The 21,865-nt window shown below is 53.1% G+C and overlaps 1 protein-coding gene across 1 annotated transcript; it reads right to left on the bottom strand.

Annotated features, from left to right (window-relative positions):
- Positions 1-377: 377 nt before the first annotated feature.
- On the bottom strand, positions 378-20,336 carry Bpifb2 (BPI fold containing family B member 2). Its single transcript, XM_004668088.2, has 15 exons — positions 20,228-20,336; positions 17,970-18,063; positions 12,650-12,754; positions 11,607-11,753; positions 10,475-10,535; positions 7,835-7,895; positions 6,022-6,113; positions 5,623-5,811; positions 5,347-5,400; positions 4,487-4,657; positions 3,965-4,032; positions 3,803-3,848; positions 2,790-2,853; positions 2,417-2,493; positions 378-419 (listed from the first exon to the last, which is right to left on the bottom strand). The coding sequence occupies exons 1-15, from the start codon at positions 20,334-20,336 to the stop codon at positions 378-380; spliced, it is 1,380 nt and encodes a 459-aa protein (XP_004668145.2).
- Between the last annotated feature and the right edge of the window lie 1,529 nt (positions 20,337-21,865).

The raw sequence follows: 21,865 nt of genomic DNA, 5'->3' as shown, positions 1-21,865 counted from the left end.
CTCTCCTGGCAGCTCAGGTGACTCCAAGGACAGCCAGGGATCCAGGGACTGCCCACAGGGAGCTGGACTCAGCTACACAGAGTCATCGGAGAGTTGCAGCTCAAGAGAAGACATTTAATGCCTGAAGAGGCAGGTCTAAAGAGCCTGCAGGCTGGCCAGTGGCCTCCTTCCCCAGAAGGGCAAAGGAAGTGGGGAGAGGAGACAGGGAGGAAGTGAGGGAGGGATCCAGGTGTCCAGCGAAGATAAAACAGTCCAGCCAGTCTGGCTTCCTGGTGATGATCCCACATGGCTTTGCCTCAGTTTCCCCAGTGGCTTGAGGAACGAGGGCCCTCGAGCAGCCAAGCTAGCTCACCACTAGCCCTCCCCATGATCCTGCCTCAGCGCTGGTAGGAGAGTCCACTGGATATCACAACATAGCCCTGAAGAACAGAGAAAAACATGGGTCCAGGTCAGAAGCCTATGGGGACAAAAGGACCCTGGCCCACCCCAGCCACCCCTTTGGCCTGGCTGTGGGTAGGGCGGTCATCAAGAGAGGCCTTTGCCTCTATGGCTCTCAATCTGCTCTTCTCCTCCAATAACACCCTCCACCTCACAAGGCTCTGGGAGGAAACAATGGGAACCGCTCGGGAAGAACGGCAGGTGCGGCTGGTACTTGCTCTGTGTTTGGTGCCCTGTAGGTCCCGTCACTGTTTTATTCCAGGAGTGCAGAGCCACTGGTGTCTTCTTCATGCTCCAGTGCTCCCCCACCCCCCAGCAGAGCCAGGCACCCCCTGTGCCTGACCGATTCTCCACACTGCACTCTAGAAACATTCTGAAGGGCTACTGACCATTCATTCATCTGACAGGTTTCCATCAGGCCTCTACCACACACCAAGCCATGTGGCAAGTGCTGGGGATGCAGCAGAGAGTGAGGCAGACTTAGTCTCTGGCCCACAGGTATCTCAGCGTCCAGGGCCAGGTGGTCCAATGTGGTGGCAAATGAAATTAATTTAAAAGTTTGGTTTTCTTTTTTTTTTTTTTTAACTTTTTTTGTTTATTTATTTGAGAGAGACAGGGACAGAAAGAGGCAGATAGAAAGAAGGAGAGAGAATGGGCGCGCCAGGGCCTCCAGCCACTGCAAACAAACTCCAGACACGTGCGCCCCTCTGTGCATCTGGCTAACGTGGGTCTTGGGGAGTCGAGCCTTGAACCGGGGTCCTTAGGCTTCACAGGCAAGCGATTAACCGCTAAGCCATCTCTCCAGCCCCAAGTTTGGTTTTCTTTAACCCCAGCACTTGGGAGGCAGAGGTAGGAGGATCACTGAGAGTTCGAGGCCACGCTGAGACTATATGGTGAATTCCAGGTCAGCCTGAGCTAGCGTGAAACCCTACCTCAAAAAGTAATAATAATAATAATAAGTGTGGTTTTCTTTGTTTGTTGTTTGTTTTGGCTTTCTGAATTAGACTCTCAGGCTGGCATCATACTGGTTAGGTAGCTGTGGAAGGCCTTGTACTCGTGATCTTCTTACCTCTACCTCTCAAGTGCCAGGATTACTGGCATGCCACACCTTGTCCAGCTGGGTTTTTTTTTTTTTTTTAAGTTAAAGTTTGGCCCCATTTCAAGTGCTCAACAGCCACATGCATCCAGGAGGCTGCTTTATACAGTGCACACTTCCATTGCGGAAGAAGGTTCCATAGCATGTGGCTGGTCCAAACACTTTGATTTCTGGCCTGGCCCAGGGGGCTGAGTGAGTGCCAGGGTGGGCCTGACAATGGGTGCATCTTGGGGTCATGCACAGTCACAGGCCTAGCTCCTCTGTGTAGTGACTATTTCTCTTTATGAGAACGGATCACCAGGGGCTTAAAGTTGTTGTTCTTAAGGAAATCCTCCTCCCTGGAAAGACTCTGGCGGACCCCTCTTGTGGGACCCAGGGACACAGGCAGAGGTGGGAGCCAAGAGGCCTCAGGCTTGTTGAGAGTGTTTGCTCTGGTTTCCTCAGTGAAGGTAGACTTGGTGGGGTGTCACCTTGCCTGTGCCTGGCTGGATGCTACCCACAATTTCAGACCCAGGTACAGTGATCACAGAGTATTCAGAAAGCTCCCAGGTTCATCTATCCATCCTACAGAGGTTGCCTACAAGGCTTTGGGGAGTCCCTCTACCAGACAGCTCAGACACCAGAGCACCGAAGCCTGGGACCTAAGGCCCCTGGCGAAAGGACGCAAGGAGGGCAGTCCCCCCCCCCACCAGGGTCTCTCCTCCTGACTCTTGCCTCTCATTGCACTGGAGGCTCACAGTGTGGTTTTGGCAGGTGCAAGGCGAGCACCCAGGCCTAACTGACCTCAACACCTCACTGCTTGTGCCAATGGGGTAAAAGAGAGGGAGAGGGGATCCTGCCTCCCTGATCCAGAGGCTCCCTGGCCACTTCCCAAGCACTCACTTCACAGACCAAGACCTCAGGGTGGGCATAGTGGAGGTTGAGCACGCTGGGAAGAGCGATCCCCATGCCCAGGAGAGCTGTGGTGGGAACAGAAGAGTCAACGTGAGCCGGAGGTGGTAACGGGTTGCGCCTGCAGCCCCAGCCTTGTGCTGGTGCCCTCGGTGCATCACACCGGGAGTGGGAACTGTTATCGCCTCCCCCGCCCCATTTTATGAAGGGAAACTGAGGCTAGGGCAGGAAAAAAATCATGGGTAGCTGACCCCAGAGACCATTCTCTTGACCTCTGAGCCCGGGTGAGAGATGGGAAGCGAGACAGGGCACAGAGAGCGGTCAAGAGGGTCACAAGGCCCTCGGGGCGGAGGGCAGGGCTCACCATTGAGGTGGTCCAGCAGGGCCTTCTGGAACACGTTGCCTGTGAGTGTGTGCATCTGATCCATCTATAGTGGAGCCGGGAAGGAGGGCCGCAGGCCAGCAGGCGAGGGGAGAGGGCAGTTAAACACACAGATGAAGAAGCAGAGGGAAGAGGGAAGGTCGTCCTTATCCTGGTTCAGGACTCTAGCGGTACCCCTACGTGGACCAGCCTTGGGAAGTCAGGTAACCATGTAGGGACTGCCCACAAGGCCAGGGGCCAGCCCTGACCACTAGTTGGGCTGGCTAGTAGACCATCTGATGGCAGATGGCGGACAGACAGGGAGACTGGCTGCTGGATAGAAGGCTGGGACATAACCGACAGCCCATGGGTCCATGAGGACAAACAGACGTGTGCATGGTAGCCAGGAGCCTGATGACTGTGTGACGTGGTGAAGAACTCACTGACAATGACTGTCTTACTGACCCATGGGCCCGGATCAAGGGCTGGGCGGGTGAATCATTGGCCAGTAGGCAAAGGAACAGGCAGAAAGGTGGTAACAGATAAGAGCAGGGAGACAGAGGTAGGAGGGTTGCCGTGAGTTCGAGGCCACCCTGAGTAGTCTACATAGTGAATTCCAGGTCAGCCTGAGCTACAGCGAGATCCTACCTCAGAAAACCAAAAAAAAAAAAGAGAGAGAGAGAGAGAGAAGGATGGGCCGGGCGTGGTGGCGCACGTCTTTAATTCCAGCACTCAGGAGGCAGAGGTAGGAGGATCGCTGTGAGTTCGAGGCCACCCTGAGACTACATAGTTAATTCTAGGTCAGACTAGGCCAGAGTGAAATGGTACGGGGGTGGGGGCGGGAGGGAAGAGTAGGAAGGATGGATGGGATTAGTGACTGGCCTCTGACCCCAAGAACCCCAGGGAAGCCCAGTTATGGTAGCTCTGCAGGCTCATGTCAGCCCACACTCACACACCCGCTCCTCTCCAGACTCCAGACTCGGGAATGCCCCAGCCCCTCCCCCACCACCACTCACATCAATGGAGCCAACGTTAGAAGAGGCCACGGAGACCTGGACCCCCCTGCAAGAGAAGCAGGGGAGCCTCTGGATGGGGCTGGGCGAGCGGCAGCTGAGTCTTACCCCCTGTCTCCGTGTCTCCGCGCGGGCTGAGGCCGCTAGGTCAGGAGGCTCTCTTACCCCAGCACAGACGTGGTCCCCCGAAGCTTCGCCTCAGACACAGACAGCTGAAGGCTCAGGTTCACCACCTGGGTGCACGGAGAGAGCAGATCAGGGGGCTCAAGGCCCCGGGGAGCCCGGCCATCATCCCGGGCAGGCCACGGGTATCTGCAGAGCTCAGTCCAGGCTCCTGCGCCGACACTGGGAACTCTGCCCAGGTAACCACCCAGAATCATTCTAGGGACCTGAGGCTGCCACAAAGGCAGGAGGGTGGCGTGGACAGTGTGACAGCGACCTTCTTACTGAGGGTGGCCCAGAAAGGCTTCAACACTAAGGTGAGAACTGAAGAATGAGGAAGAGCCAACCATGCCCAAAGCCAGGGCGAGAGAGTCCTAAGTACAGGGCTCTGCATACGCAAAGGTATTGAGTGGGCCGGCTTAAGAGACATCAAGGAGACCCGTGTGGCTAGGACAAAACAAGTCAAGGGAGCATAGCAGTAGACACGATGCCAGGGAGGGCCAGCCCGTGCCAGCCCTCACTCACCACATCCAGCGAGAAGAGAGTCTGGAAGGCAGAGTTGGAGGATGCCACCAAGACCTCCACAAAAGGCTGTAGCCGCAGAGTGGCGTTGTTGGCTCGGAGTGTGACCGTGGGCGTGGTACCCAGCTGGACCTTGAGCACCACGGGCATGGGCTCAGGGAACTGGCGGGCCACCTTGAAACAACAGAGGAGAGGAGGGACGACCTCGCTGAGCCAGGGCTGTGCCAGCCCCCACTCGTTCCTCCTTCATGCTGATGAGCCAATTCTGCACGTGCCTGGGCCCCGAGGTGAGTCCAACCCAGGCCCCTGGACCAGCTGGGGGCGGAGGGGCGGGTGGACTCCTCTAAGAGGCTCCTTGGGCTGGGTCTTATTTCATGAGGTAAGGTCTTGCTATATAACCCAGACTGGCCTTAAACTGGTCATCCTCCTGCCTCTGCCTCCCAAGACACAGGATGACAGGAGTGTGAACTGGCCCTGTCTCAAAAAAAAAGTCAGGGGGAGCCGGGTGTGGTGGCGCACGCCTTTAATCCCAGCGCCCGGGAGGCAGAGGTAGGAGGACCGTCATGAGTTCAAAACCACCCAGAGTCTACATAGTGAATTCCAGGTCAGCCTGGGTCCGAGTGAGACCCTACCTCAAAAAGCCCCAATAAATAAATAAATAAAAGCCAGGTGGAAAGAAATTGAGGAAAGACACTTCACATCAGCCTCTGGCTCCACATGCCCACGCATGTTCCCCCCACCATACACACAAACATACACCCTACAAAAGGGGCAAGCACTCCCTGCGGGCATATGGAGGATCAGAGACTCAGAGCCTACAGAAGCGGCAGCCCCGTCCCGAGCCATCGGCCTGTGTCACTCACCTCAGGGATGAGTCGGCCCATGACAGAGGTGTTCAGAGTGTTGTCTTCAGAATTCTGAAATCAGCCCAGAACCATGGCAGGGTTTAACACAACCACCCCTTGGATCTCATGCACAGGAACCTTCACCCCCGTGAGCTCCAGTTACCCCTTCCAACGGCCACCCTGTCACCTCACATCTAGCTGCCCCGCCCCCTGCTCGGGATGCCATATCTGCAGGGTGTCCCCAGACTAGGCCACGGAGCATCACAGGCCCTTGGGCTACAGGTCCAGCCTCACCAGTTGTCCCGTGATGTCCAGGTTGAGAGAGCCAGCCTTCTGCAGAAGCAGAAGGACAGACTCGAACACATGCTGGGAGAGGCCCACGTTCACCATCGCACTCCTGTTGCCCACAGCCCAAGGCAACATGAAGGGGGACGCGTCGTGAAAGGGAAGGTGGATAGGGACGCCCAGCAGGTAGAGAACAGCCTGGACAGAAGTGGGGGAGACACATCCGGGCCTCAGAAACAGATGGCCCGTCACAGACCCTGGCTCCTAGCCTCACCCCTTTGCCTCGTGCTCCCCTCCCCATCTGAAGCCATCCCATCCCTTCCCTTCATTTCTCTACCCCCTTAGGAACCTTCCAGGGACCCCAGGCCTTCCCATTCCCTAGCACGGAGCTGATAAGGAGGTACTTACGCTGACATCTAAGGACATGTAGTCACCGGTGATAGTGGGCGCAGTGGTCATGGAGTAGCGGATCTGGGACTCAGGGCCCACGGGGGTGAGGCCTTCACAAAAGCAGAATGGCATAGTGAGCACCATGCCACGTCGAGCCAGCCGATTAAGTTAGCTGACCACCTTTTGTGGCCAGAGATGGGCCACGAAGCCAAGACACGGGCCAGTTCCTTTGAGGAGCTTCTGCCGCTCACACAGCCTGTTGTCTGGATCTAGACACATTCCAACAGGTGTGTTTTCTACTTTCCTAATCAGTGAAAGGTGGTTGACCCTGTATTAGAGGAAGAGGAGGAGGAGGGAGGGAAGGAGAAGAAGAGAAGAAGAATGCCCAATCCTGGCACCATGATACCTAATAAAGACAAAAGAAGGAAAAGGAAAAGTTTCTCTTTGATCAGCCAGACATGTGACCTGGCACTGACACATTCTCTCATCACTGGCGTACTTAAGTTTTCACACGCACGTGTGCACACGAGCGCACACCCACGTGCATGTACACACGGGGTGGTGAGGTTCAGTTGACACAGTTGGCCTCGGAGGCAACGCTTTCTCCATCTAGCCACACGCCCCCTACAGGAAATCCAAAGTCATCGCACCAGCGCAGAAACCACGCAGAGCCTCAGCTCTCAGGGAGGCTCAACTAAGAGCCCAACGCCCGGGAAAGGATGACTCCAGGGCGAGAACATTCCGCCTGAGAATGTTGGGGTGAGAGGGTCACTGTGAGTAGCACATCCCTAGAGGTGCTGCAGGCATGGCAGGCCAGGCTTAGCGTCAGGAAAGCCCCGCTCAGGAGCAGCTCCATCCCTCCCCAACCTCTGCATAGCCACAGTTTCAACCGCAAGTACATGTACATGTTGCAAGCCTATTATTAACTATTGTGAGTATGTTTTATGTGCTTGGTAGAGTTTTGAACAGTTTGATTCTCCTGTGTCTGCCTCCCACGTGAGCGCAAGGCACACTGGGATTCCAGACGTGTGCTCCCAAGGCTTGCTTGACGTGAGTCCTGGGGATTGGCTCAGTTCCTTACGGGAAGTGCTGTCCCACTGAGCCATCTCCACGGCCCTGGGTTCATTCTGCTTTCTCTAGCACTTGGGAGAGTTTGTGATTGGGAAGGTGGTGTGATGTGACTCCTTTCCTTGCATTTCAAAGCTCACTGGCAGCAGGAGGGGTTTAAAGATGATGGAAGAATGTTATGCATCCTGATGGCACGTCTGTGCATTTGCCAAAACTCATTATGCTAAAAATGACAAATTGCTCCATGCTTAGAAAATGAATAAAAACATTAAAATTCATGGTAGAAATTTAGAAAATGTAATAAATGCATATATATATGGATATATAGCTCAGAATCTGATTTACTTCTTTTTCTGGAATTCGGAGGTGACCAGAGTCAGTAAATAGCTGGGCAGTAGCTCTGTGGGTTGGAGAGCCCTTGGGTCAGTCCCCTTCAACAGGCCTCCGTTTTCTCAGGTTAAGTGAAAGCATTATATCACTCTCAAGAATCGGTAGCCAGCCTGGCGTGGTGGCGCACACCTTTAATCCCAGCACTCAGGAGGCAGAGGTAGGAGGATCCCCATGAGTTCGAGGCTACCCTGAGACTACATAGTGAATTCCAGGTCAGCCTGGACTAGAGTGAGTGACTGACTCTACCTAGAAAAACAAACAAACAAAAGAATCGGTAGCCAGCATTAACAGTCATGCAATGCCCAGGTCTAGAGGGGCATCTTGGAAGGATCTTGAGACTAGGTTTAGCCCTCCCCTGGGCTCCAGGTCTTACCAATTAAGGTGCCCAGGTGAACATTGAGGTCCTGCACCAGGCCAGAGATGAGCAGGCATAGCTGTGGCAAGAGGGAGGAGGCTGGGGTTAGAGCCCCTCAGGACTATGGGTGAGACAGGGCAGGGTGCAGAAGCCCACCCTAGGCCTTCTGGGATTGCACACTGGGTCTAGAATCCCCTCCTTCCCTCACCCTGCAGTGACTGGCCTCCAGCCCCTCTGAGCACTGAGCAGACTGGAGAAGCTAGTCGGGGGGTGGGGAATCACAGACCCACAGGCATGAAGGAAAGGCTGCTGAGATGGCCACAGGCAGTCTGGGAGACTAAGAAAGAGAGCTTGCAGTCTCCAGGGGGGGCCCAGAGCATTGCTACGAGGGGGATGTGCCCATGAAGGAACAGGCACAGAGAACCAGCAGCACAGAGCAGGCCAGGCTTTAGGTGTGAGTCCAGGGAGATCGAGGCTCTTCCCCATCCAGTGGGCAACCAGAGGAGCTCGAGCCGGGTGACTGACTGCAAGTGCCAGGGCAGAGGGGAAACTACAAGGACAGGGACACTCAGCCTGGGCTGGGAGAGGCCAGGCAGGGGAGGTCAGCCATGAATCTCCCCTCCCTGCAGTGTGCCAACAGCCCTGGCCCTGCGGAGCCGGCTAGAGGGGCAGGGAGGAGCACAGGCACGGGCTATACCCATAGGCAGATCCAGGGCTCTCTTGCAAAGCTGACATGCTGGCAAGATGAGGCCTCTCCTTCCCATCTCTCAAGCCTCCACTTTCCCATCGCAGAGTGAGAATGTTCCAGTCCCCCTCCGGGGAGGGGATGGTACACAACAGGTAGATTCAGTACATACTGCTGCCCTTAGGAAAGGTGGGCTGTGCGACCCAGGCTGAGGAAAGGGAGCCTGCCCCCCAAAAAGGAGCATGCAGGCCTAGAGGCACCACCTGCCACCAGGTTTGCTGTTTGTGGTGACAAAAAGCTAAAAGTTCGTGCTGGAGCTGAGCTGAAACCCTCCTCCATGTAGACCAGCTGGCAGGAAGCTGGAAAAAGCCAAGCGACATGCAGTTCAATGAAAGAGAAACACCAGTGAAGATACTCAACAGTGGACACTGCAAACCTTATATTTGGCCAGCCAGGCTAAATGAGCCAATGGGTGCAACAGTGGCACGTCTTTATGGGGGAAACCGACTGCCCTCTAACTGGACTGGAGGCCCGTCCATGGGAGGGAATACGTCCCTAATACTGAAAACTTGAAACAGGGGTAGTCATGAGCCCTAGGGGTGTAACGTCTGCTGCTGCCTGGCTAAATGTAGATACTATGCTTATCAAACTGCCCAGTAAGCACTTCTCTTAATGTTCATACCGTTATGTTATGCTACTCTCACTTTTTCAATAGAGAACTTTCTCTTTTCAGATGGCAGTGACCTTGGAATGACTCAAAAGGCATCACAGTGCTGAGAAGTGACAGAGGAGTGCTCAGCACTGTAATATCTCTATCACACCTTCCAAGGCTCACGGTCCACTGCGGAAGAGGTGGCGGAAAGACTGTAAGAGCCAAAGGAAGGGCAGGACTCCTTACAACGTGCTTCCTCCAGACACAAAATGGCCTGGATATCCATGACCTCACAGTGCCTGACACTACCTACACCAGACCCTCATAATAGGAGGAAAAGATGATGACATCAAAATTAAAGGGAGACTGATTGAGACGGGGAGGGGATATGATGGAGAGTGGGGTTTCAAAGGGGAAAAGGGGGGAGGGAGGGAATGACCATGGGATATTGTTTATAATAGTGGAAGTTGTCAATAAAAAATAATAATAAAAGAAAAAAAGTAAGCTGGGTGTGGTGGCACATGCCTTGAATCCCAGCACTCGGGAGGCAGAGGTAGGAGGGTTGCCGTGAGTTCTAGGCCACCCTAAGACTCCATAGTGAATTCCAGGTCAGCCTGGGCTACAATGAGATCCTACCTTGAAAAATCAAAAAAAAAAAAAAAGTAAATAAATCACACACACACACACAAAAGCTAAAAGTTCAGCCCGCCCTGCAGTCTGGCGCTGTGGCCTCCTGCTCTGGACTGTGTTAGTGCCCGCCCCGGCTCACAGTGGGAGCTGCTGAGCTGTCCACTGCACACCACTGGTTCATGATAGACCCAGCCACATCTGGCTCTAGGGCCGGGCCCTTGTTTACTCTCTTCCCCACCAACCCCTCAAAAAACAAAAAAATGTCTCCACCTCACCTTCTAACGTGAAATCAAGACTGACACTACCTACACAAGACCATCATAATAGGAGGAAAAGATCATGACACTAAATTTAAAGAGAGACTGATTGAGAGGGGAAGGAGATATGATGGAGAATGGAGTTTCAAAGGGGGAAGGGAGGGAATGACCATGGGATTATCAAGGGGGGATGAGCCATGTCCTCCCCAACCTCCCAAACTATCCACGCTTGGACGCCCCTGCTCCTCCTCTGGCTATCACGTCATTCTTTTCCCTGTCCTCATGAGGAACTCCCCAGGAAGGGGCGTCTATTTTAAAATAGTAAAGCTTAGTGGTACGGCTTCCCCTGCCAGTGCTTGAGTCCCACTGTTTGCTCACCAAGCCTTCCATGTGAGGCGATGTCCCCTCTGGGCCATCTTTCTGAAGTCCCTTACCTTGTTGTTCAGGACGGCTTTGATGTGCTTCTGTGCCAGGGCCAGCTGCACAGGGGAGGTTCTGAGAAAGAGAGTGGCCCTGAGTTCCCTGGGCCTGGCTCTTGACAGAGCCACACCAGCTAGGACAGAAGTCCTGCCCTCTGCAACCTGGAGATCCCCATCTGAGACCCTGCCATGTGCCAGCCCGGCACTGGAATAATGTTCCCACACCCACAAGGAGGAACCTGAGTCTCGGGTTTGGAAGCCGCTAAGAAGATGAAAACTGAGGTCAGGCTCGGGCGAGGTAGAGTTTCAAAAGCCTGATGGAGTGGTGTCCTTGGCCAGATGGATCCAGGGTTACTCAGAGCCCAGTGAGGGTGACGGTTCGAGCTTGGATCCTGGACCACTACCTGCTTCTGCTCCAAATCTAGGTGACCTGCCTTTCTGAACCCCTTCTTAACTCTGGACCTCCGTTTCCCCTCTCAGTTATGGGTGGCTGTAAGTTAGTGGTTCTTAGCTCTGGACCTCAGTTTCCCCTCTCGATGATGGGTGGCTGTAAATTGGTGGTTCTTAGCTCTGGGCCTCAGTTTCCCCTCTCAACAATGGGTGGCTGTAAGTTGGTGTTTCTTAGCTCTGGACCTCAGTTTCCCCTCTCAACAATGGGTGGCTCTAAGTTGGTGGTTCTCAACAGTGGGGCCTGTGATTCCTATGGTGGTTTGCTAAGAAGTTGGTCCCAGCCATGGTCCACCTCACCGAGTCCTCCTGGGACGGGAACAGCTTCTGTGTGGCCACAGCGTCAACTCTAGCCTCTGCTTCCCCTTCAACAAACAGGAGCTGGCCCTGCCCATGGGCACCACCAGGGACCTAGTGTGGTTGGGTTTTTGTGTATGTGCCCCAGGCTTGGTGAGAACAATACACTTATTTCCAGACACCACAGTGCTAGAAATGGGGAAAGGGTCTCCCAAGTGGTGGGCCGGGCAGGCTGTCTGGTTTGAATGTCTAGGCAGCCTTAGGCAAGCTGCTTCTCCGCTGTGGGCCTCTTGAAACACGGAAGCCCTTGCACATCCCCTAGTCAAACAAAGTGAGGCTCGAGAAGGTGTGTCAAGAAATGGCACCCCAACAATCCCTAGAGCAGTGGGCCCCAGGAACCCACCTGTTACTGCCATTCAGCACGCTGGCCATGCGGAAGCGTGCAGAGCAGGTGGCGATGCCAAGCACCAGGGTCCCGATGGAGTCTTGGGCCACGTGCACGTCAGCCAGCAGGACCACAGGCAGCCCCAGCTCCAGGGCTTCCCGGACACTGCAGGAGGCCAGACCTGAGTCCATTCTGGTAGATGAAGACTGCACATCTCTAGGTCCCTATCCCAGGGCAGCTCCAGAGCCTCCCCCAAATCCCCTCTGAGTCACAGATGGTGCAACAGATATATGTGGCTGTGTGTGTGTGTGTGTGTGTGTGTGTGTGTGTGTGTGTGTGTGTGTCCTTCACTGCAGGGCCCTGGGCCAGTCACCCTTGTTCCTCTGGGTCCCCTTGAGTAAAGTGGTTAAATGAGACAGATGAGTTCTGCACCACAGGACTGTGCTGAGCCTTCTAGAAGCTCACCACGTGACAGCATGGAGCACCAAGCCCTGCCGGAGAGAGCACTGTAGTGCCAGGTAATACCTATCATCTCAGTGCCAGGGAGCACTCACAACCCTGCGGCACCAGGAAGGACTCATGACAATGTGGAGCCAAGAAGTCCTCGTACCATCGCAGCACCAGGGCAGAGCATGAAGGGTGTAGAGGCTAGCTCAGGATGCAAGCCCACAGCCTGAACATTGAAGACGGTGGCTTAGACACTGCCCGGCACGCCAAAATCATGCCGGTGGCCACATGTGTTACCTCCTGTGCGCTTTGCACTGTGGGTGGGGCTGTAAGTCATATGAGAGTTGTGAGCCCACCCAGTGCCACCCGCAGAGCCACGCTCAGCCCATTTCACAGATGAGGAAACCAAGGACTGGGGAAGCAAGACGGCCCCCACCAGCTGCACAGCCATGGACAGGGACAGGGTTAGGGTGTCCCCAAGATTCTCTCCCTGCCTCACTCCCGCCCCCCCCAGAGGGAGGAAGGAAGAAGCTAGGCCCCTCCCCTTACTCTTCCCTGTGAAAGCCCTCAAAACTCTTCCTGATGGCCCCCTACACACATGAACACTCACTCACCCAAAGACCCGGACTGTGAAATTGGCTGTTGCCGACAGACGCACCCCAAAACTGGCAATGAATTTCAAGTGGAGGTGGGGCACATGCACGTCCAGAACCTGGAACCTGCAGGGTAGAAATCCAGGTGACAAGGGAACCCCTCCCAAGCACAGAACCAACTCTAGGGGCGAGGCCCTGAGCCAAGCCCGTATGTCGATGTTATAACGAGGGGCTTTCCAGCAAGCGGACCACCGGTGAGAGAGAGACGGTGCGCTCTCATCACGTGGTGGGAAGAAAGGCAACAGGGTGCCGGCCTCAGGACACAGTGAGACGACTGGGTCGTATGAGGTTCTGATAGTGGCCTGGGAAACAGGAAGGTGGGGAAAGAGAGGCTTTGGGATCTACCCAAGGCAGAAGTCTCCAGCGCATTCTAGCAGGTGCCTTTGGCTTTTTGCCCTGCTCCCTGTTTGGGTTGCTACTCTTTCTACGATTTCCTTCCCTCCTTAAGTGACAGTCACTTTCTCCCCTCACAGTAGGTGAGGAAAAGGGGACTCAGACACTACATAATGGCCTGAAGTGTGGAAGGCTGCCTCCCACCCCACCCTTGAACGCCTCTGTTTATCCTTGGGTGATGTGGATCCATGACTGTCCCTGTCACACAGGGTGACCTTCAGCCTGAGCATTCCGCCACAACCATCCACTGTGTGTACCCACCCACAGGCCCTCCAGCAACCTCTGGGGCGCTGTCTGTGGCACAGCCAGACTAGGGGCCATCCGAGTTCTCCCTGGCAGGTTCCTATGCATTTCTCAGGTCTTGGCCCTTAGTACTATGCCACAAAGGGCATTCCAGCCCTCCGTCCAGGTGCCCCCAAACTGGCTATTTGTCCATGCACTGCTTCTATGTCTTGGAGTTTTTCAGTTAGTTGCCATCATTTAAAATTATGGGTGAAGATGGCTTAACGGTTAAGGCATTTGCCTGCAAAGCCAAAGGATCCCGGTTCGATTCCCCAGGACCCACGTTAGCCAGATGCACAAGGTGGTGCATGTGTCTGGAGTTCGTTTGCAGTGGCTGGAGGCCCTGGTGTGCCCATTCTCTCCCTTGCTCGCTCAGTCGCTCTCTCTCTCTCTCTTTCTTTCTTTCTTCCTCTTTCTCTCCCTCAAATAAATAAATAAATAAAATATATTTAAAAAAATAAAATTATGGGTGAGAACTGGAGAGATGGCAGTGATTAAGGCTCTTACCTGCAAAGTTCAATTCACACCCCTCCCTGCACACATAAAGCCAGATGCACAAAGGGCCATATGTGTCTGAGGTTTGTTTGCAGTGGCTGGAGGTCCTGGTTCAACAATTTTCTTTGTCTGTATTTCTTCTCTATCTCTCTTTGCTTGCAAATTAATTAATTAATTTTAAAAAATATTAAAATGACTGAGGAAAAGCTGAACATGGTGGCACACACCTGCCACTTGAAGCGCCTTGGAGGCAGAGTCAGGAGGATTGGAAGTTCAAAGCTAGTCTGAAATACCCAGGAAGATCCTGTCTCAAAAAAACTACAAGGGGTGGACACTGCAAGCCTTATAGTTGGCCAGCCAGCCCAAATGAGCCAACAGGTGCAATAGTGGCATGTCTGTCATGGTGGAAACCAACTGCCCTCCAATTGGACTGGAGGCCCACTCCATCGGGAGGAAACACATCCCTGATACTGAAAACTTAAAGCAGGGGTAGTCATGAGCCCTAGGGGTGTAACATCTGCTGATGTCTGGATAAATGTATATACTATGCTTACCAAACTGCTCAGCCAGCAGTTCTTTTAATATTCATACCCTTATATTAATGCTACTCTCACTTTGGGTAGAGAATTTTCTCTTTTCAGATGGCAATGGTATCATGGTGCTGGAAAGAAGTGGCTGGAGTACTGAGTAACATCTTGATCACAACTTCCAAGGCTCAGGGTCTAATGCGGAAGAAGTGGTGGAAAGAATGTAAGATCCAAAGGAAGGGTAGGACTCCTTACAACGTGCTCCCTCCAGACATAAAATGGCCTGAATATCCATGACCTCACAGTGCCTGACACTACCTACACAAGACCATCATAAGAGGAGAAAAAGACCATGACATCAAAATAAAAGAGAGACTGATTGAGATGGGGATGGGATATGATAGAGAATGGAATTTCAAAGGGGAAAGTCAGGGGGGGGAGGGTATTACCATGGGATACTTTTCATAATCATGGAAAATGTTAATAAACACTGAGGAAAAAAAAACTCTACAAGGGGCTTGAAGGATAGCTTAGCAGTTAAGGTGATGGATACAAAACCAAAAGACCCAGGTTTGATTCCCCAGAACCCATGTAAGCCAGATGCACAAGGGGGGGTGCACGTGTCTGGAGCTCGTTTGCAGTGGCGAGAGACCTGGCGTACCCATTCTCTCTCTCACCCTGTCTTTTTCCCTCTCAAGTAAATATATAAAAATAAAATAATTTTTAAAAACTCTACAAGAGCACCCAACTTCTCAAGAACACTAGATAACTAAAGCATGCTATAACATGTGGTTTTGCGTCTGTTATAATAGGGTTGGTGGGTCCCCATTTTGTTCCTAAAATTCATTTTCATTGTTTTGAGGTTTTTCCATGTAACCTATCATGGCCTCTGGTATCCTGAAATTCATCCTTTCATTCCCACCTCCCATGTGTATTAAAACCTTTTTAGGGCTGGAGAGATGGCTTAGCAATTAAGGACTCGCCTGCAAAGCCAAAGGACCCATGTTCGACTTTCCAGATCACACATAAGTCAGACATACAAGGTGACACAAGTGTACATGTGGCACATGCATCTGGAGTTCAGTTACAGTGCGTGGAGGCCTTGGCATGCCAATTCTCTTTCTCTCTCTGTGGTGCTTTGATTCAGGTGTCCCCCATAAACTTAGGTGTTCTGAATGCTAGGTTCCCAGCTGATGGAAATTTTGGAATTAATGTCTCCAGGAGGCAGTATATTGTTGGTGATGGGATTTTGGGTGTTATAGCCAGTTTCCCCGTGCCAATGTTTGGCACACTCTCCTGTTCCTGTTGTCCACCTTATGTGGGTCAGGGAGTCATGTCCACCCTCTGCTCATGCCATCTTTTCCCCTGCCATTGTGGAGCTTCTCCTCAACCTGCAAGCCAAAATAAACCTCTTTTTCCCACAAGCTGCCCTTGGTTGGGTGATTTCTACCAGCAATGAGAACCGGACTGCAACAGTAAAGTGGTACCAGGAGTGGGGTTGCTGCTAGATGCCTGACTGTGTGGCTTTGGCCTTTTGGAGCTGATTTTCAAGAGGAATGTAGAAGGATTAGAAACCTTGGCCTAAGAGACACCTTGCAGTGCTGTAAATACAGCTTGATGGACTATTTTGGTCAGAGCTGAAAGAGTTAAATGCAGTAAGAACTATAGACTGTGAGGTTTGGCTTATGAGGGTGAGAAAGAGCTTTGCTTGGAACTGGGCTAGCAGTTTGTGTGAGAAGCTTGCTGTCATCCCCATGTCCTGAGAAGTTGTGCAGGGTTGCTTTGCATAGAAACGAACTGGTGTGAGCAGAGGGATATGGCACAGGAAAAAAAAAAATCTTTGGGTGAACTGCTGCCTGTTCAGCTGTAATTGAGAGATTACAACCTTTGAGATTGGGCCAGCTGAACTGCCTTGGTGCAACAGGAAAAATTTAGGCTCTTTTGAAGGGACCTGAGTGCTCAAGGCATGTCCTGTTCTTCAAAGTCTGCTTTATTCCCCACTGGATTAATGAATTGGCACCCTACCTGGTATTGTGGAGTATAAGAAATGCAGGAAAGAGAGGGTCATTGAGTTTACAATGCAGTCTTGTGTTTTGGAAACGGCCATGGGCAGTATGAAGCAGGTTTGCTGGATGCCTGCAAGGAGACCCGATGGAACCCTGAGGATGAACTGTGGATTACAGCGGAGACCCAGTGGAGATGCCTGGACCATGAGATGGCTGCTAAGGAAAGCTGTCTGCCCCAGATGAAGTTTTACAGGACTGTGCATAGCCTAGCTGGAGGGGTGGAATTGGAACTCCAGAGACTTATTGCTGGTTAGAATGATCAGACTTGGAGATTTGTCACTGGCTTGAGTTGTTGGACTTGAAGCTACAGAGTTTGATGTATTGCCCTGGTTGTTTTAAATCTTACATTGGCTGAATATTTCCTTGCTATGCCCAATGCCATATTTTGCAGTGTGAGGGTTTATTCTGTGTCATTATGGGTTTTGGGGGGATTTTTTGGTATTATGGCTCAGTTAAGAGATCTTGGACTATGGGGATGTTTGAACATCATTGAAATTGATAAAAACTATGGGGACTTTTAAAGTTGGACTGAATACATTGTGTTTTACATCATTTATGGTTATTAGTTTATGGGGGCCAGGGGCAGAATGTGGTGGTTTGATTCAGGTGTCCCCCATAAACTTTTGTGTTCTAAATGCTAGGTTCCCAGCTGATGGAGATTTGGGAATTAACGTCTCCAGGAGGCAGTGTGTTGTTGAGGGTGATCTTATGGGTGTTATAGCCATTCCCCATGCCAGTGTTTGGCACACTGTCCTGTACCTGTTGTCTACCTTATGTGGGTAGGGGGTTATGCCCACTCTTTGCTCATGCCATCATTTTCCCTGCCATCATGGAGCTTACCCTCAAGCCTGTAAACCAAAAGAAACCTCTTTTTCCTACAAAAAAAAAAAAAAAAGAAAAGAAAACTCTACAAGATCAAAAAATTAACAGAAGATTAGAGAGAGAGGGAGGAAGAATGAACAAACACCCAGAGCTCTGGCAGTAGCCAGTCTCTGGTCTCACGCGGATGGGCACTGTGGCCACTAGAAGTATCTGAGTTTGGGGTGCCACCTTCCCTCTGGGGCTCTATGCATTAAGAGGGCAGGGAGAGAGTTAGGCTCAGACTTGTGTTTAATTTTGTTGTCTAGCTTGTGAAGAAAGAAGCCATCAGTCCTTCCAGCTCCACAGACCACAGTCTGAGCCCCTGAGGGCAGAAATCTACGGCATTCAGAGGCCCAAGCAGGCCCGAGTCTTCATCGCGGTCTCATCCGCTAAGTCTGACTATAACCACTCCCCTGGTGGGTGGGACATCTAACTTGAGAAGGAGCACTCACCTGCAGAGAAATGTCTGGAGCACTGAGTCCAGCGGGCAGAAGCACTCCTCTGGGGGGAAACATCTACCTAGCAGGGAGCACTCTTGCAAGGTTCATTCAGGATTCCTTTCTTGATGGCTCAATGCGCCCACTTGGCCAGAAGGAATATTCCAGCTGGCAGCACTTTCTCTGGGGAGGGGGAGGTGGGGGAGGTGGGAGCACTCACCTGGAGGATTGAAGAACCTCACCATTCTGGTCCAGGAAATCGGGGACAGTCACTTTCAGTGCCCGTTGGAGAGGGGCTTTACCGATGTCAGACACTGAGGAACCAAGGCAGGACAAAGTCAGGCTGCTCCTAGAGCCACCAAACATGAACGACACACCACCCGCCATCTACCCTGCCCCTTGGGTGAAAGCAGGCCGGTACCAGAAAGGATGAACTTAGAACAATGCGCAGGGAGAATGACCACCCTGCACACCCACACCGAGTGTGCCGCTCACCCAGGACCCCCCATCCCCTGCCTCCACCCTCCCTCACCCCCATCTGGCTCCCCAAAAACATAAACTTCATCAACTTCTTGTAAGGCACCAGCGGGACCCCACTTGCTCCTAGAGCCTTGCTAGGCCCCCAGACAGGCACAAGGAGATGACTATCAGGCCCAGCAGGCAACCTCTGGAAGGGGAGTGGAGCGGTAGACTCACCCCAATCACGTGTGCACCCCAGATGCTGGGTGTGAGTCCCAGCTCTGCTACTCACTATGTGGCTACCCTGAGTCTCATTTTTCCCACCTAGAAGTTGGCACTAAATATAATGGTAACTGCCCTTTGGGGGCCATTGCAAACAGGAACTGGGCTTGAACTCACCATGGCATGGTATAAAGTCCCTGAGCTTCTATAGGCCTCGGTTTCCCAGATGTGGAGCAGAGAACTCAGACTGTGTGTCCCGAATGCCTACGCTAGCCTGACCATCTGTGACTGAGCCAGGCCTCATAGCCAGGGTGTGGGCTCTATCCACAGAGCCCCCTAGTCCAGGGTTTGTACTCCGGGGTTAGCAGGAACTTAGAAAGAAGTCATCATAGGCCTAGGAAGCACTGTGGGCCCCGTGGGCTTGCTGCCAGCTATCCAGCCACTGAGAACAAACAGGCAGATGAGCTAACGAGGCCTCGGGACAAAGGAGGCTTACACAGGACAAAGCAGAGACCAGAAGAGCCGCCGGGGGAGGCTAGCCTCGGGTCCCTGACTCATCCATCCTGGCTGTGTGGCAGTCATCCTTGCGTGGGTCACTAAGTGCTTCCATTTTCTGCCCATCTGCCCAGATTCAAGTCCTGGAGAGCTTCGTGGGCTCTGGGGAGGGGTGGGGTCCTACCCTAGCTGCTGCTGAGTTTGGTGGCCTGACAATTCAAAGTCCTGTCTGGGGGCTGAAGAAATGGATCTATCTGGGCATGGTGTCGCACGCCTTTAATCCCAGCACTTGGGAGGCAGAGGTAGGTGAGTTCGTGGTCACCCTGGGAATACATAGTGAGTTCCAGGGCAGCCTGAGCTAGAGTGAGACCCTATCTTGGAAAACCAAAAAGAGAAAGAAAGAAAGAAAGAAAGAAAGAAAGAAAGAAAGAAAGAAAGAAAGAAAGAAAGGAAGGAAGGAAGGAAGGAAGGAAGGAAGGAAGGAAGGAAGGAAGGAAGGAAGAAAGAAAGAAAGAAAGAAAGAAAGAAAGAAAGAAAGAAGGGGAAAAAATAAATGGCTCCATGATTAAAGGAGCTTGCTTGCAAAGCCTGTTGACCCAGGTTTAATTTTCCAATGCCCACATAAAACTGAATACACAGGATAGCACATGTGTCTGGAGTTCAACTGTGGTGGCAGGAGACCCTGGAGCGCCTATTCTCTCTCTGTCTCTCTCTTTCTCCCTCCCTCCCTCCTCCCTCTCCCCTGCTTACAATAAATAAGTGAATGAATAAATAAACGAATGAAATGAAGTTCCTTCTGTCTGGCTGGAGGATCTTGTCTTCAGAGAAATGCCCTCCCCCCAAAAAAATCTCCCAGGGAGGCAGGGATAGCTCCCTGTGCTGGGGTCCTGACCTTGATGGCTTTGTCCCTCCCTTGGGCCTCAGTTTCCTCATTGTGTCTTTCCCAGGGGAGAAGGCAGGACTTGGGAGAAGAGCAAGGCTGTAGAGCAGATGTCTGCCTAGAGCGGCTGGCTCTCCGCTGCTCAGCCCAGCTACGATCCAACTCCACCGGGCACCCTGGAGCCCTGTGCTTGGCTCACCTCGCCCAGGCACATGTGTGCATGAAACAAACTCAAGGCCAGCCTAGGCTATCCAGAGAAACCGTGTCCCCAAAAGCCCACAGCTGGGGTGGAACACTCAGTGGCAGAGTGTTCATCTAGCACACACAAGGCCCCAGATAACACCCCTAGTGCCACAGGCAGAGAAAGCAAACAACAGCCAGGTTCCACTGCGCACAGGCGGCAGGTTGGCAAGGTCTCTTACCGTAATTCAGTGCTGCCTTGTTGAGTCTGACCACCGTGCCTGGCAAGGGGGCGCCGAGCGTGGCCAGCAGGGGCACCAGCAGCCAGCCCAGCCTCCACGCTCCTGCCATGGCTGCCCCGGCCCCTGTTCCCGGAATCTGGGGGCCGTGACAGAGACAGGGGGGTTGGTAAGAATGGTCCATCCTCGGGTGCTCACGTTTCATCCAGCCTGTGTCCCTGCTGAGTGGCAGTTCCAGCCCCTGCGCTCCCCCATGTCCATTTCTGCATTGACCTCCCTTCTTTGCCAAGACCCACAGCGGGGAATCTAGACTTACAAAACGACCAGAAGTCCAGAGAAGGTGGGGCCTTGCCTAAGGGCACACAGGGGACTGGGGCCAGGCGCAAGACCCAAGAACTTTCAGAAGAGGGCAGTGAGACCCTAAGGGGGAGACGGAAGGTACCTGCCTGTCCCAACTCCCCCACCGCCCAGGGCTAGGTCACCTGAGGCCAGGAGTCCATGCCCAGTGTGACAGCCTAGCCAGCGTCCAGCTGCCCAGACTTGCTGGGGAGGACCCACGGCGGCTCCCATGCCCATCTCATCCTAGTCAGGTGATGAATGTTCTAAAAGTGGCCTCAGCCCCTCTCTGCTTGACCCAGCCTAGTGGGCAGACAGGTCTGTACCCAGCTCCAGGACAGGGGACCCTTCCTAGCTATGGGGACAAGGGACCAGTGCTCCAGTAGGCTAGCAGAATCCCAGTGGCACTTGCCCTCATTTCCCGCAAGGCTACGGACAGGTGGAGCCTTCTGCAGAGGGATGTGGCATCCCCGCAGACCAGCCCCGTCCATTCCTACCTGAGCAATTCTTGACGCAGGCAGATGCTCAGCCCTGGACAAGTTCCCCTCTACCCAGGCAGGCAGGTGTGGAGGCGGCTTTATGAGGTCCCTGGCTGCAGCCCACGGGCCAGGGGGCAGGAGCCAGGGAGCGGCAGGTTTGCTTGTGGTTGTGAGTGTTTTCCCAGCAAACATGGCCTTTGTCTAGTGTCTAGTGTCCTGTCGGAGATGAGTCTTGCCACGTCGACAGGCTTCTCCCAGTTGCCAAGAGATCCTTGCATCAGCTCGGGACCTGGAGATCTTTCAAAGGAGGATTCTTCCCAGGAGCACCCCAACCGGGTCCAGCCGACAGTCCAAGAGCAAGGGCTACCCGAGGGCAGAGAGATGGCATGGCCCCTCAAGCCTGATGTCATTGAGGTCTTCCAGAAACCCGACTGTTTTAGGAGGGGTAAAATGCTATCTGGACCCCAGTCCTTTACACTGATTGAGCCCTGATCATGGTCATACACACAGCCTGCTTGACACAAGAGGGAACAGAACGAGGTGTGGCTGAGCCGGAGCTTGCACCCACACTCTCTGAACACGCCCCCTCCCCAGTGCCTAGCCCATCCTCTGTCCGCCTCAGTAACTCCCAATCCACCTAGGCTGCATGGGAAGGGGTCATTGGGCATGCGAGTTCATGCATGAACATGTGTGTGGAGAAGAGGATACTGTGTGTGAGAGTATGTGGTTGGAAGTGCATGGTTACCTGTACCTACGTACGTTGTCACAGCTGCTGGTATCAAAGGGAAATGTGTCTGTGAGGGGGTGCGCATGTGACATGGCATGT

The sequence above is a fragment of the Jaculus jaculus genome, chromosome 8 (genome assembly GCF_020740685.1).
Source record: "Jaculus jaculus isolate mJacJac1 chromosome 8, mJacJac1.mat.Y.cur, whole genome shotgun sequence".
Lineage (NCBI taxonomy): Eukaryota > Metazoa > Chordata > Mammalia > Rodentia > Dipodidae > Jaculus > Jaculus jaculus.
Note: the sequence above shows the minus strand (reverse complement) of the source record. Positions and strands in the feature narration are given on the sequence as shown.

Coding starts and splice junctions, on each gene's coding strand:
- Bpifb2 (XM_004668088.2), bottom strand. CDS start 20,336: ATGGCAGGAGCGTGGAGGCTGGGCTGGCTGCTGGTGCCCCTGCTGGCC. Junction 5,401..5,622: donor TGGACATCACGGGACAACTG/GTGAGGCTGGAC, acceptor GGCTGATTTCAG/AATTCTGAAGACAACACTCT. Junction 2,494..2,789: donor CCTGCTGGACCACCTCAATG/GTGAGCCCTGCC, acceptor TTCCCACCACAG/CTCTCCTGGGCATGGGGATC.